The following is a 12696-nucleotide window of genomic DNA, read 5'->3' on the forward strand; positions in this document are numbered from 1 at the left end:
AATGCACTATACCATTTAAAAAATTTATTATGTTTATTCTTCATTGGCTGCCTTTGGTCTTTATCAGGGAAAAGTCAAAGGAACAACATAAAGGTATGGAGTCTACAACAAGAATTTGGTACAGTCAGAAACCTAGCTGGAGGTGAACAAATGAACTTAAAATCTGCAAGCCTTTGCCAAAGTCTTGGACAGGGCTTTGCTTTTCTGCTGGATGTAGAAGATACACAGCTCCCTATTTCTGGGCGAACCTCTCTGACCTGTGTTCCTTGACAGTGTAATAGTGCCTTCTCTTAGGACTGTTGTGAGAATTCAGGAAGATGAAGAGGTTGGGTGCCCGTGGACACGTGGGCAGGGCTCTGTTCTCCGACGGTTCCTGCCACATCCAACAGGGGGCGCTCAGCGGGCCGTGAGGCAGAGCTCATAGGTCGGAGGGATGTTGCCAAAGCCCGAGACCTTGGGCGCGACATCGATGTCAGCGGGTGGCACCAGCGAGCGTAGGGAGAAGTTCTGAAGGATGGAGGTGAAGTAGAGAAAGATTTCCATGCGGGCCATGGCCTCGCCCAGGCAGATGCGCTTTCCTGTGGGCATAGAGGAGGGCGGGAGGGAGGGTCAGAGCTGCACGGGATAATGGGAGCAGGGAGAGTGTTCCGGTCCCACCACCCCTCCGCCTCAGCTGCCTCCTCAGCATCTCTGGGGTCATGATAACACCCACTTTTTAGGGTTATTATAAAGATGCAGTGGGTTTCAATAGTGAGTGCTCTGCTAGGATCTTCCACTTATAGGGGCTCAACACGTGGAAGCTACTCCTTTGATGGCTCAGATTCGAACAGATTCTAGCATGGAATGAATGGTTCTAAAGGATCCACGAATTTGAAGATTCTTTTCATTTCCAGTTCTTAAAGGTTTATGAAGTGCCTACTAGGTGCCAGACACTGGTGAGGGAAGATAAAATGTCACACTTAAATAGTACTTGCTCTAAAAAAAAGGGTTGATATATGTATACATGTAACTGATTCACTTTGCTGTACAGCAGAAACTAACACAACATTGCAAATCAACTATAGTCCAATAAAAATGAGGGAAAAAAATAGTGCTTGCTGTTTGTCAGTCACCCTTCCAATGGTTTGGAGAGATTACTCTCCATTTTACAGACAGGGAGCTGAAATAACTCATTCATGGCCCCACTGATGGTGTTTGTAAGTGGTGAAGTGGGGTCCTGTTTCCTAACACTGCACTGACACCAGGTTCAGTGTGACTTACACTTAAAATACAATTGTTCTAAGATATTATGAGTTACCAAGCTACTGTTCATTGGGCAGATCTTCCTTGCTGCCTGTTTTGTACTGTCTGCAAACTAAGAATCTTTTAACATTTTTAAGTGGTTAAAAAAATCAGAGAAAAATAATATTTTGTGATGTGAAAATTAAACAAAATTCAAATTTTATTGTCTATATGTCTATAGTTTTCTTCGGCATCCATCACAGACATGCTCTTTTTTTTTTTTTGGCGGTGCTGTGTGGCTTGTGGGATCTTAGTTCCCTGAGAAGGGATCGAACCCGGGCCCCACACAGTGGAAGCTCGGAGTCCTAACCACTGGACCACCAGGGAATTCCCCAGACATGCTCATTATTTATGAATGTCTATGGTTGTTTTTGTAGTACAATTGTGGAGCTGAGTAGTGCAGATTGCACAGTTCACACAGAGACCATATGGCCATCAAAACCTAAAATATTTTCTATTTGGTCCTTCGAAAAAATATGCTGACCCCTGTTTAGTGCTATTACTTTTCTAATTATCAGAGTCAATGGTTCTAATATTCCATCATCCTGGAATTCTATGATTCTAGGATTGTATGATTCTATGAAATAGCATTCAACTTCCCATTCAAACCTGAATGTCAAATACAGACCAATGGTTGCGGAATATATCTAGCATGTTTCTGCAGGGGTGGTGGTGGTAGGGACTCAGACCATAGACACCTACCAGAAGAAAAAGGCACAAAGGCTTCATTCTTCTTGAAGCGGCCCTGCTCATCCAGGAAGTGTTGGGGATAGAAGGCATCTGGGTAGCGGAAGTAATTGGGGTCTTTGAGGACTGAGCCAAGCAGAGGAAACACGTTGGTGCCCTGGGATGAATATGGGGGCAGTTAGGAGAAATCAGTGTTGGAGTATGAAGTATGGAGTATGGTAGGGAATGCAGAGGAGAGAAGGGCACAGTGGAGGGAGAAGTGACAATGAAGGTACAACTCCACCTTGGGCAGAAGGTAGCCTCGGAAATGAGTGTCCCGGATGACATTATGGGGGACACCCATGGGCACGATATCTGTCAGTCTCTGTATCTCATGGATCACGGCATCTGTGTAGGGCATCTTGGCCCGGTCATCGACACTTGGGATCCGGTGTGGTCCAATCACCTGGTCAATCTCTTCGTGGATCTTGGCTGGAAGAGACCAGAAAACATAACAGACAATGATGCAGGAGGTGTTTCTAGAGACCAGGATTGGGTTGTGGGTTTGTATCTTCAGCACTTGTGGACCCTGAGGGAGCAGGCCATGTGTATTTGGACTGTCTCTTTATTCTTAACACCTGACAAGAATAAGAATTGGTGGGGCTGATAAACACTCATCAGACCAGGAGGCAAGAGTGGAGCCTTGCATGTCAGCTGGGACATTTGATCGTTATCTTGAAAACACTGAGGAACCATGGAAGGCTCATGCTCAGGGCAGTGTCCTGCTCCCAGCTGAGCTGCCATGCACAGATTTTTGACAGGCTGGGAAATAGGTAATGAGGACAGGATTGAAGCAAATGACAACAATGATGTGACAGTGATTAAGAACACTATTGGTGCAGTTACTCCTCTCTGCACTTCCTGGATAAGTGACCTTGGGGCGAATGACTTTACCTTCTGAGCCTCTGTTTCTTCATCTTCAAAATGGACGTGACGGTCTAACAAGCTCATAGAGTTGTAAATTTTACATAAAATCCAGTATGCAAGTAATTAGGGTAGTGCCTAGCACATAGACGATGTCCATTAAATATTTGATGATTTAGATTGTAAAAGACAACTTGGACAATGAAGGAGGGACTAGATGAGTTTGAGTGGAAACAAGTTAGTCTCTCCCATTATCTGTAACAAGAGAAATTTGTTTGTTTTGAACTGCATTAGAAGGGAGAGGGGGGACTTCCTTGGTGGCACAGTGGTTAAGAATCCGTCTGCCAGTGCAGGGGACATGGGTTCGAGCCCTGGTCTGGGAAGATCCCACATGCCGTGTAGCAACTAAGCCCGTGCGCCACGACTACTGAGCCTGCACTCTAGAGTCTGAAAGCCACAACTACTAAGCCCACGTGCCACAACTACTGAAGCTCACGCGCCTAGAGCCTGTGCTCTGCAACAAAAGAAGCCACCACAGTGAGAAGCCCACGCACCACAACGAAGGGAAACCCCCACTTGCCGCAGCTAGAGAAAGCCCATGTGCAGCACGGAAGACCCAATACGACCAAAAATAAATTAATTAATTAATTAAAAAAACAAAAAACTGAAGGGAAAGGGACCAAAACTGGGGATTTTCCTTGGTGAGTAATGAATTTCTCATTACTGGAGTTACCCAACCAGACTAGATTGCAATTTACTGGTGATGGATTCTATTTGATTCTGGCTCTATAGTTGGCTAAATAATGGCCATCAAAGTATTACCTCCAGGACTTCCCTGGTGGTCCAGTGGGTAAGACTCCGCACTCCCAATGCAGGGGGCACGGGTTCGATTCCTGGTTGGGGTAGATCCCGCATACCACGTGGTGTGGCCAAAAAAAAAAAAAAGGTATTACCTCTTAACCCCTGGAACCTGTGAATGTTACCTTACATGACCAAGGGCACTTTGCAGATATAATTAAGGATTTTGAGATGGGGAGATTATCCTGAGTAATCCAGGTTGGCCCTACATGTAATCACAAATGTCTATATAAGAAGGAGGCAGAAGGGTCAGAGTCAGAGAAGATGTGACATTGGAAGCAAAGAGAGATTTGAAGGCACTATGCTGCTGGCTTTGGAGTCGAGGGGAAAATCGTGAGCCCAGGAATGAAAGGAATACAGCTTTAGAAATTGGAAAAAGCAAGGAATCAGATCTACCTTGGTTCGATCCAGTGAAAGCCTATTTGAACTTCTGAACTCCAGAACTGTAAGATAATAGATTTTTGTTGTTTTAAGCTACTAAGTTTCTCATAATTTACTGCATAAACTATTACAAGCACCAAGCAGAAGATTAAATTAAACGGCCTTCCAAGCCAGAGATTCTGAGATTACACATCCTAAGTTTCTAAAGTGTGAAGAGTCTAAAGCTGTAGGGTTCTAAGGTTTCAAGATGATGTCTTCTTTCCTGTTGGAAATGAGAGTTACCAGGTAAGCAGCTCAGGTGGACGCTCACCTTCTACTTCAGGATGCTTCATCATTAGCAGCAACCCATAGCGTAGGGTAGAGCTCACAGTCTCAGTGCCAGCAAAAAAGAGGTTGAGAGTGGTGAGGACCAAATTCTTTAGGTTGAATTCCGTGTGGGGATTGTTTTTATCCTGAAAATGACAGGGATAATAAATAGAATCACCCTTCTCTGCCTCTATCTTATTTTCTCCCTGTGTATATGGTAGGGCTTTGTGAAAACACAAAAGATGGGTGAACCAGGTGAGTATCTGGGAGAGGAAACAGCCAGAGCAAAGGTCCTGAGGCAGAAGTGTGCCTGGCGTGGAACTGCAAAGTGTGTCGGGTGAGAAAAAACAAAGAGAAGGCCAGCATAGTTGCCGGTATAGTTGAAGTGTAGTGAACAGTGGGGAGAATGAAGGAGAAAAAAGTAGATATTGCTTTGTCAGAAAGTTGACAGGACATTGCCTTTGAAAGTTCTAGGACATTAGGGTAACATAATTTAAAACTGCCTAGTACAGAGGTTCTACAATAAAAAAATATAAATTTCTAAAATTCTAAGTATCCATGATATAGAGGTATTAAGCTTCTAAATTGCTACATATCCAAGACTTTAAACTTTTAACTTTAAACTCAAAAGTTTAGACTTTAAATGTTTAAGCTCCGCCAATTCTAAGACTCTAAAGACTCATTCTACTTTTCTATATTTGTAAGTCTCTGGCATATAGGATTAGAAAGGTGTAAGATTTTAAGTTTCCATGTTCTTAGAATTTTTAGATTCAAAGTTTAAGAGTGTAAGAGTTTATGCCTTTACAGTTTCTATATCTCATCTATAAATAAAAGTAAACCATGTGAAACAATACTTGCTCTTTTGTCGTCAATATGTTTACAGATGAGTTTAAAGTTGTAGGCGGTAGGGGTTGGGGAGATGAGAGGAAAGGATTGGGGTAAGAGGAAGAGGTACCTGGTGCATCTTGATGAGGAAGCAGTCAATGAAGTCTCGAGGGTTTTGGGGGTCAAGGGATGCTTCATTGATCTTGACCCTGGAGGCAATGAAGCCCTTGAGCTCCTCTATCAAGTAGTAGATGCGATTGTGTCTTCCTGGCAAATATTGCATGATTCCAGAATACATGTCATATAACTGTGGGGAATAAGCAAAGGGGATTTGTCAACAATGGGCACCAGAGGCCAGCATGGGCTGAGTCTGGAGTCAAATAGTTGGGCTCAACATCCAGCATTGGGTCTGAGAATTGCTTGCATGAGGCTCTTTGCTTCTTGGAGACCCAGGACATTTTGATATTTGCCTCCCAGGATTGTGGGGAGGATAAGTGAGGTAGAGGCAGGGGCTTAGGTAACTCAGGTTGGGGGGTGGACAGAGAGGTGGCTGGTGGGCACCTGGGCCCAGGGTGTGCTCATCTCGATGAAACTCTCGTTGATCATCTGCAGCAGCTTCAGGAACTGCTTGTCCTCATAGTCAAAGCGGTTTCCAAAGACGACGGAACTGATGACATTGGAGACAGTGCGGCTCAGGAAGAAAGTAGGTTCGATGGGGGCCCCTGGGTGATGGAAGTTGGAGGCCATGAGTAGGAACATGGGATGTGAAATCATTCAGTTGCAGATATGAGTCCTGACTCAACTGCTTAACAGCATTTGTTTGTTACTTCATTTTTGTGTTTTGAGTCTAGATTTCCCAATCTTCAAGTTTGTTTAGTAGCCACTTCATTGGTTCATGAGAATTCAATATAATTATTCATGTGAAATACTTAGCACAGTGCCTGACATGTAGTAAACACAAGAAATGCTGGTGGAGGGACTTCCCTGGTGGCACAGTGGTTAAGAATCCATCTGCCAATGCAGGGGGCACGGGTTCGAGCCCTCATCTAGGAAGATCCCACATGCTGCGGAGCAACTAAGCCCGTGAGCCACAACTACTGAAGCCCATGTGCCTAAGAGCCCATGTTCTGCATCAAGAGAAGCCACTGCAGTGAGAAGCCTCAGCTCGCCGCAACTTAGAGAAAGCCCGCGCGCAGCAACGAAGACCCAATGCAGCCAAAAATAAATAAAATAAATAAATAAATTTATTTTTAAAAACTTGAAAAAAAAATGCTGGTGGAGCTTAATCATAATTTTTTGTTATTAGTATTTAATTGTTCGTGCTGGAGAGTCACACATTTGGGAAAGAAGTGGTGGTACAGGACACATTAAAAAAAAAAAAAAAGAATGGTTTCATCTCTCTATCTCTACCAATGATTGCATCTGAGCTATTAGGAAAATCCTTCCCTTGGTCTCAGCTGCACCATCTATAAAATAGGATGCCGGTCAGGTCAGTGGATTTGGGGACAATTTCTCTAAAACAATGCATATATTCACAAAAATGCAGTTTTGCAAATAATTTCTAGGGGTACGTGAACTTTCAAAGTCTTTATGCAGACCATTTAGCATCCATGGAGTTCTAAAAATTTGTCTCACGACAATGTGAATATATGTAACACTACTGAACTGTACACTTAGAAATAGTTAGGCTGGCAAAATTTTACATTACATGGTTTTTACCAAAATTATGTATTTTTGTATGTATATGTGTGAATATATACCTAGATAGATAGATAGACAGATAGATGTAATAAAATTTAATCCTGTCACTAGGAAAAGGCACAAACTCACATATCGCCAAAGTCTGCATTTGATACCAGGAGCTCAAAAACTCCTGGAGATCCACTGATTCAAGTCTCTGGACAAGTGATCCCTAAGGGTCTTTCTTGTGAACTTTTTTTTTTTTAAAGGAATTCCTTTATTTTTGTTTATTTATTTATTTATTTTTGGCTGTGTTGGGTCTTCGTTTCTGTGCAAGGGCTTTCTCTAGTTGCGGCAAGCGGGGGCCACTCTTCATCGCGGTGCGCGGGCCTCTCACTGTCGCGGCCTCTCTTGTTGCGGAGCACAGGCTCCAGACGCGCAGGCTCAGTAGTTGTGGCTCACGGGCCTAGTTGCTCCGCAGCATGTGGGATCTTCCCAGACCAGGGCTCGAACCCGTGTCCCCTGCATTGGCAGGCAGATTCTCAACCACTGCGCCATCAGGGAAGCCCCATGTGAACTTTTAACATGGACCCTGGCTGGAAATCTCAGTAAATCCTCCATCTTTTTCATCCTCTCTCATTCCAAAGCTTTCTCCCACCAAGGCCCATCTTGTCCTGACTGAGCTCTCTACAACCACCCAGCCCCCTTGTAGCCCTCCCCCTTGTGGCCCCCATACCCTTGGTCTTGTGTAATTCCTCTAGTAGGAAGCCAGCCTCCTCCTGGATCCGCTCCTCAATGCTCCTCTTCCCCATCCCGAAGTCCCGAAGAATGGTCAGGGAGAAGCGTCGGAGAATCCTCCATCGTTCTCCATTGGCTAGAGCTACACCTGCCAGAATCTAAGTATCAGGCTCCTGCTTCCACTCCTTTTTGTGCCCAACTCTGTGCTGGACTGGGAGGGTGCCAGAATATGACAGCTGTAAACTCTGCTCTCGGGGATGCCTCTTCCAACCTCCCAGGCTTAATGGGGAGACTAAAGTTCCCTCCCTACTGGACCTCAAAAACAGTCCAGGACTGAGGTGAAGGAAATCAGGCTAGTAGTGATTGGGGGAGATCAAGGAGAGTTTCTTACAAGATAGAGACCTGGAACTGGATCGATGCATAGGATGGATGGATGCATACGAATATGGAGGGAGATATAGATAGAATGCCATATAGAGTACACCAGAATGGGGAGACTACTTCTATTTTCTATGTTCTACTTGGATTCTCTAGACATAAACACATAAGTGTACACAGAAGATCACACCTGTACATCAATATACCTACACAAAAGGAGTTACCACGCAGTAAGCAGTATTTAGAAGTTTCCAGATGTGCATGGATTGGTGAATTAGTATTTGGAAATTTAATGAAATGATTTTGATAGATTAATGAATGGGAGGAAGAGTTTATGACTGCAATGACTGATGAATGGATGGATGAAAGACTTAGTGGATGGGTGAAGGGTTAATGGATGGGTGGTTTCAGATGTATGGATAAATGGCTGGAAGGATGATTGAAAGATTAATAGGTGGATAAATGATGGAAGGATAAATGAACGGATGGATGGAATGATGGATAGATAGGTAAATGGAAAGTTAATTGATAAATGTATAAATCAATTGGATGGAAAGATATTTGTATAGAAAGTCTAATGGATGGATGGATTGTTTTGGTGGATGTATGGATCAATGGAAAAATGGAAGGGTGGAAGGAAAAGTATAAGGATAGATGGACGGATGGAAGTATCAAAAGAGTGTTGTGAGGCTGCTTGGAATTGAAGGATGTGGGCAATTAGAGATGGATGTATAGGTAACATTAGAAAGGTATCTATCTAAAGGGAGGATGCAGAGACTTATGGATTGGGTGTGTATGTACGTATAGGAAAATAAGAAGTAAGGTTGGCTATGAGGGCTTTAGTGAGTACACAAAGAATGTCACTAATCCATTAAAAATAAGAACACAAGTAACACAGAAGATATCCTAGAGTCAGATGGTTTGGGTTCAAAATAAAATGGTTCTACCACTGACTGTTATTATCTAACCTCTCTCACCCTCGACTTCCTCATTTGCAAAATTAGTAAGACATTAATAGCTCCCTCAGAGGAGTCACTGCAATAATTCATTTAGAGTACTTATCAAAGAACCTGGGACATAGAAGTACATTACACTTTGTGATTACATTTTGTTTTTATTTTTGTTGTTGTTGTTGTTACCTACCATGACCTTGGAAGTTTCGCTCTATTGAAGCCAATTCTCCACGGCCGCTGAACTCATCTGCTCGGTCTACCAGGGCTTCCTTCACTGCTTCATGTCCACATAAAACAACTACCGGCCGGGGACCCATGTACACAGTGAAGACTGGGCCATATTTCTCCCTGAGCTGAGAGTGAAGGAAGACATAAGAGGAGCGGGCTGATTGGAGTACCAAGTAACAACCAACAAGAATTTTAGGAGATGGAGATTTCAAGGAGATAGAAATGTGGGACTAACAGATAAAGGTGAGCCCTGGGCTTGGAAAGACTACTGAGGAAAAGGCTCAGAAGCCTTGGTTTCTATCATCCTGGGAAAGATCCTCCAACACTGCCAAAAGGCTTGGTTTCTGCATCTATAAAATGATGGACCTGGATGAGATGGAACTCCAAGATCCATGCTTCTGCCTCTGAAGTGCTAAATTTCTAGAATCCTAAGATTTCGTGACACTGAGTCTCAAAGTTCAAAGACCAACAGAGTGCAAGAGTTCTTGTGTTTAAGGATAGAAGGTAAGGTTATTCCAAAGTCCTGAGGTTGTGAGAGGCTTAAGGTTTAACATGCTAGGAGTCTGTGTTTTCAAGAGTTTCAGATTCTGAAATTCCAGACATTTAAGGTTGTGTTTCCAAGAGCCTGTGTTTTAGAAGTCAGAAGTTTCTTTTTTTTTTTTTTTTTTTACCCTTCCCCCTCCCTGTGTCCTCAAGTCCATTCTCTACGTCTGCGTCTTTATTCCTGCCCTGCCCCTAGGTTCATCAGAACCTTTTTTTTTTTTGTATGGATTCCATATATATGTGTTAGCACATGGTATTTGTTTTTCTCTTTCTTTTTTTTTTTTTTTTAGTATTAGTTGTTCTGTTTGTTTGTTTTTTTATACTGCAGGTTCTTATTAGTCATCAATTTTATACACATCAGTGTATACATGTCAATCCCAGTCTCCCAATTCAGCACACCACCATCTCCACCCCACTGCAGTTTTCCCCCCTTGGTGTCCATATGTCTGTTCTCTACATCTGTGTCTCAACTTCTGCCCTGCAAACCGGCTCATCTGTACCCTTTTTCTAGGTTCCACATACATGCGTTAATATACGATATTTGTTTTTCTCTTTCGAAGTCAGAAATTTCTACATTATCTGTCTATAGAATTAATTGCTTCCAGCTCTATGAGAGGAGTAGACAGACTCACCTTCATGAAAGACTGAAAAGTGGCATCAGTACGAACTTGCAACAGGTTCCCCAGGAAAGGTATCGGTGTGGGACCAGGGGGCAGCTTCCCCCCTTTGCTGGTCCGTTTCCAGGCGATGAGGATGAGCAGACAAGACAAGCAGAGTGCCAGAAAGATGGTGAAGGCCCCTCTCAGCTCCATGGTGCCAGGTCGAGCGGTTGTGTCCAGGGTACCAGATCCTGCCTAAATACATTCTGGGAAATCAGCTGTGCAGAAATCTGAACACCCTGGGATTCAAGTTTTCCGGGTATGGATGCCATCAAGGAAGAGATTGCTTTATCTGGGGGGTGGGGGTGGGGCGGCGGTGATTATATAACCTATAATCTCCCGACTGAATAAAGATAGATTGAATTCATCTGGGGAAATCCACTGGGGCCATTCCCCTTTCTTCATATTTCCAGTTCCTCAGTTCTCCCTCAGCTCAGTTTCCAGTTCAACTTGTCTTGGTAGGACGTGGGAAACAGTTGAACATCATTTTTAGGCTATTTCATTAAGGGTTGTACAATCTGAGTTCAAATTTAAGTTCCATCTTTTCTTCATTGGGTGAGTCACCTAACCCTCTTGGACTCAGTTTCCCTGTCTGTCAAATAGGGTAACCATACTGTTTTAGAAAGTCTTTTTTTTTTTTTAAACACAAGGAGGGATGTTTCTTATTTATTTATTTATTTATTTATTTTTATTTTTGGTTGTGTTGGGTCTTCGTTTCTGTGCGAGGGCTTTCTGTAGTTGCGGCGAGTGAGGGCCACTCTTCATCGTGGTGCACGGGCCTCTCATTGTCGTAGCCTCTCTTGTTGCGGAGCACAAGCTCCAGATGCGCAGGCTCAGTAGTTGTGGCTCATGGGCCCAGTTGCTCTGCGGCATGTGGGATCTTCCCAGACCAGGGCTCGAACCCGTGTCCCCTGCATAGGCAGGCGGATTCTCAACCACTGTGCCACCAGGGAAGCCCTAGAAAGTCTTGATAGAGAACAGAGATGGCTCTTCTCTCCTTGCTAGACCCTAGTTAAACGGTTAAAAAAAAAGGAGAGAGAGAGTAAGATGAAGATTTAGAATAGCAAAAGAAATAACTTTACTGAAAGGGTTTAATTCAACAAGTTCTACTGTTTTTACTAAAGATATATTAAATAGTAACAATCAAAGGTTACCTGTGTTGGTTTATCAAAACTTTGCTGGTGTGTGTGTGCGCATATTCATTTTCAAAGTCTAAGATGTAGGGACCACTTCTGAGTCCCAATCTCTAGAGGGGAAGATCACCTCTAGAGACATGACCTAGTGATTGCTCTCTGTAATAATCTAAATAATGGTTTTCAATTCTTTTTGTACCAAATATTTGTAAATCTTCTTTACTGACCTGAAACAAAATTCCTGGGTATTATATTCTACCTATACATATTATTAAACACAATCCAAAAGCCCTTCTCATGTGTCTTGATTCTCTGGCATGGAAATTGGATCTGTTAGGAAGCCTGCAGGTTTGGAATAAGGCTTGGCTGTTTATACTGAGGTGTCCTGTGTCCAGAAGTGGTAGGAATTCTGGGAAAACTGAGCGACTCACAAAGCATCACCTTCTCGATCTTGGATATGCTCCTAGAATGTCTTTCGTGGGTTAAGAGTCAGCTCTAGCCTGCCTCCTTAGACTCTCCCATCTTCTGCTCTCCCTTCCATTCTGACCCCCTCCCAACACACACACTTACACTCCTTCAGGATTAGACTCTTAATTATTTGTGATGGTGGTGGTTGTGAGTCTTGTCCTCCAATTCAGACAGGCTGGAGAAAGAAAGTATTCTCAGAACAGCCCCTCTCACCATCCCACTCTGTTGTCTTCTTTTCTGGCTTCAGTAGAAGGGAGGAGAGCTAGAATTGAAATTTTTTCCAGGGAGGTAAGATAAGTGGGTCTGGGAGATCTTTGTGCATAGTCTAAGAAGACTCATTTAGACTTTGTGCAAAGTCTAAGAAGAGGTGTTTTGTGAGATGGTTCCAAGACCAAACTAAACAGCCTCCCCAAGCTGGCATTTTTCTAAGATTCTGTGGTTCTCCAAATCTGTTGTTCTAATGTTTGAGGATTCCAGAAATCTATAATGTTAAGTTTTCAGTGCTCTATGGATTCCTCCAGTTGGCAGTGGGGGATCAGCTTTAGGAAAGTGAGGAGCTGTGGGGAGAGGGGCAGGATGACCTTTCACCTCCACCTAGATGTTTTCAGTAGGAGCAGGAAGGTACAGCCAGTGCATAACTGTTGTTCTCAGTTCCAAAAAACAAAACAAAAACCC

At 43.4% G+C, this 12696-nt stretch overlaps 1 protein-coding gene across 1 annotated transcript; it reads right to left on the minus strand.

Moving 5' to 3' along the window:
- Positions 1-396: 396 nt before the first annotated feature.
- Positions 397-10573, minus strand: LOC103011863 (cytochrome P450 2G1). Its single transcript, XM_007166800.2, has 9 exons — positions 10394-10573; positions 9181-9343; positions 7658-7807; positions 5803-5963; positions 5372-5548; positions 4421-4562; positions 2252-2439; positions 1984-2125; positions 397-578 (listed from the first exon to the last, which is right to left on the minus strand). Exons 1-9 carry the CDS (start codon positions 10571-10573, stop codon positions 397-399), a joined length of 1485 nt encoding a protein of 494 aa, XP_007166862.1.
- Positions 10574-12696: the final 2123 nt, after the last annotated feature.

This window comes from Balaenoptera acutorostrata, chromosome 19, assembly GCF_949987535.1.
Source record: "Balaenoptera acutorostrata chromosome 19, mBalAcu1.1, whole genome shotgun sequence".
Taxonomy (NCBI): Eukaryota; Metazoa; Chordata; class Mammalia; order Artiodactyla; family Balaenopteridae; genus Balaenoptera; species Balaenoptera acutorostrata.

Bases quoted from the DNA above. Each gene is read 5' to 3' on its own strand.
- LOC103011863 (XM_007166800.2), bottom strand. From the start codon at position 10,573: ATGGAGCTGAGAGGGGCCTTCACCATCTTTCTGGCACTCTGCTTGTCT. The intron at 9,344-10,393 runs GTGAGTCTGTCT...CTTCACTCTCAG, and splicing joins CTTTTCAGTCTTTCATGAAG to CTCAGGGAGAAATATGGCCC. The intron at 4,563-5,371 runs GTACCTCTTCCT...TGTCATTTTCAG, and splicing joins TCCTCATCAAGATGCACCAG to GATAAAAACAATCCCCACAC.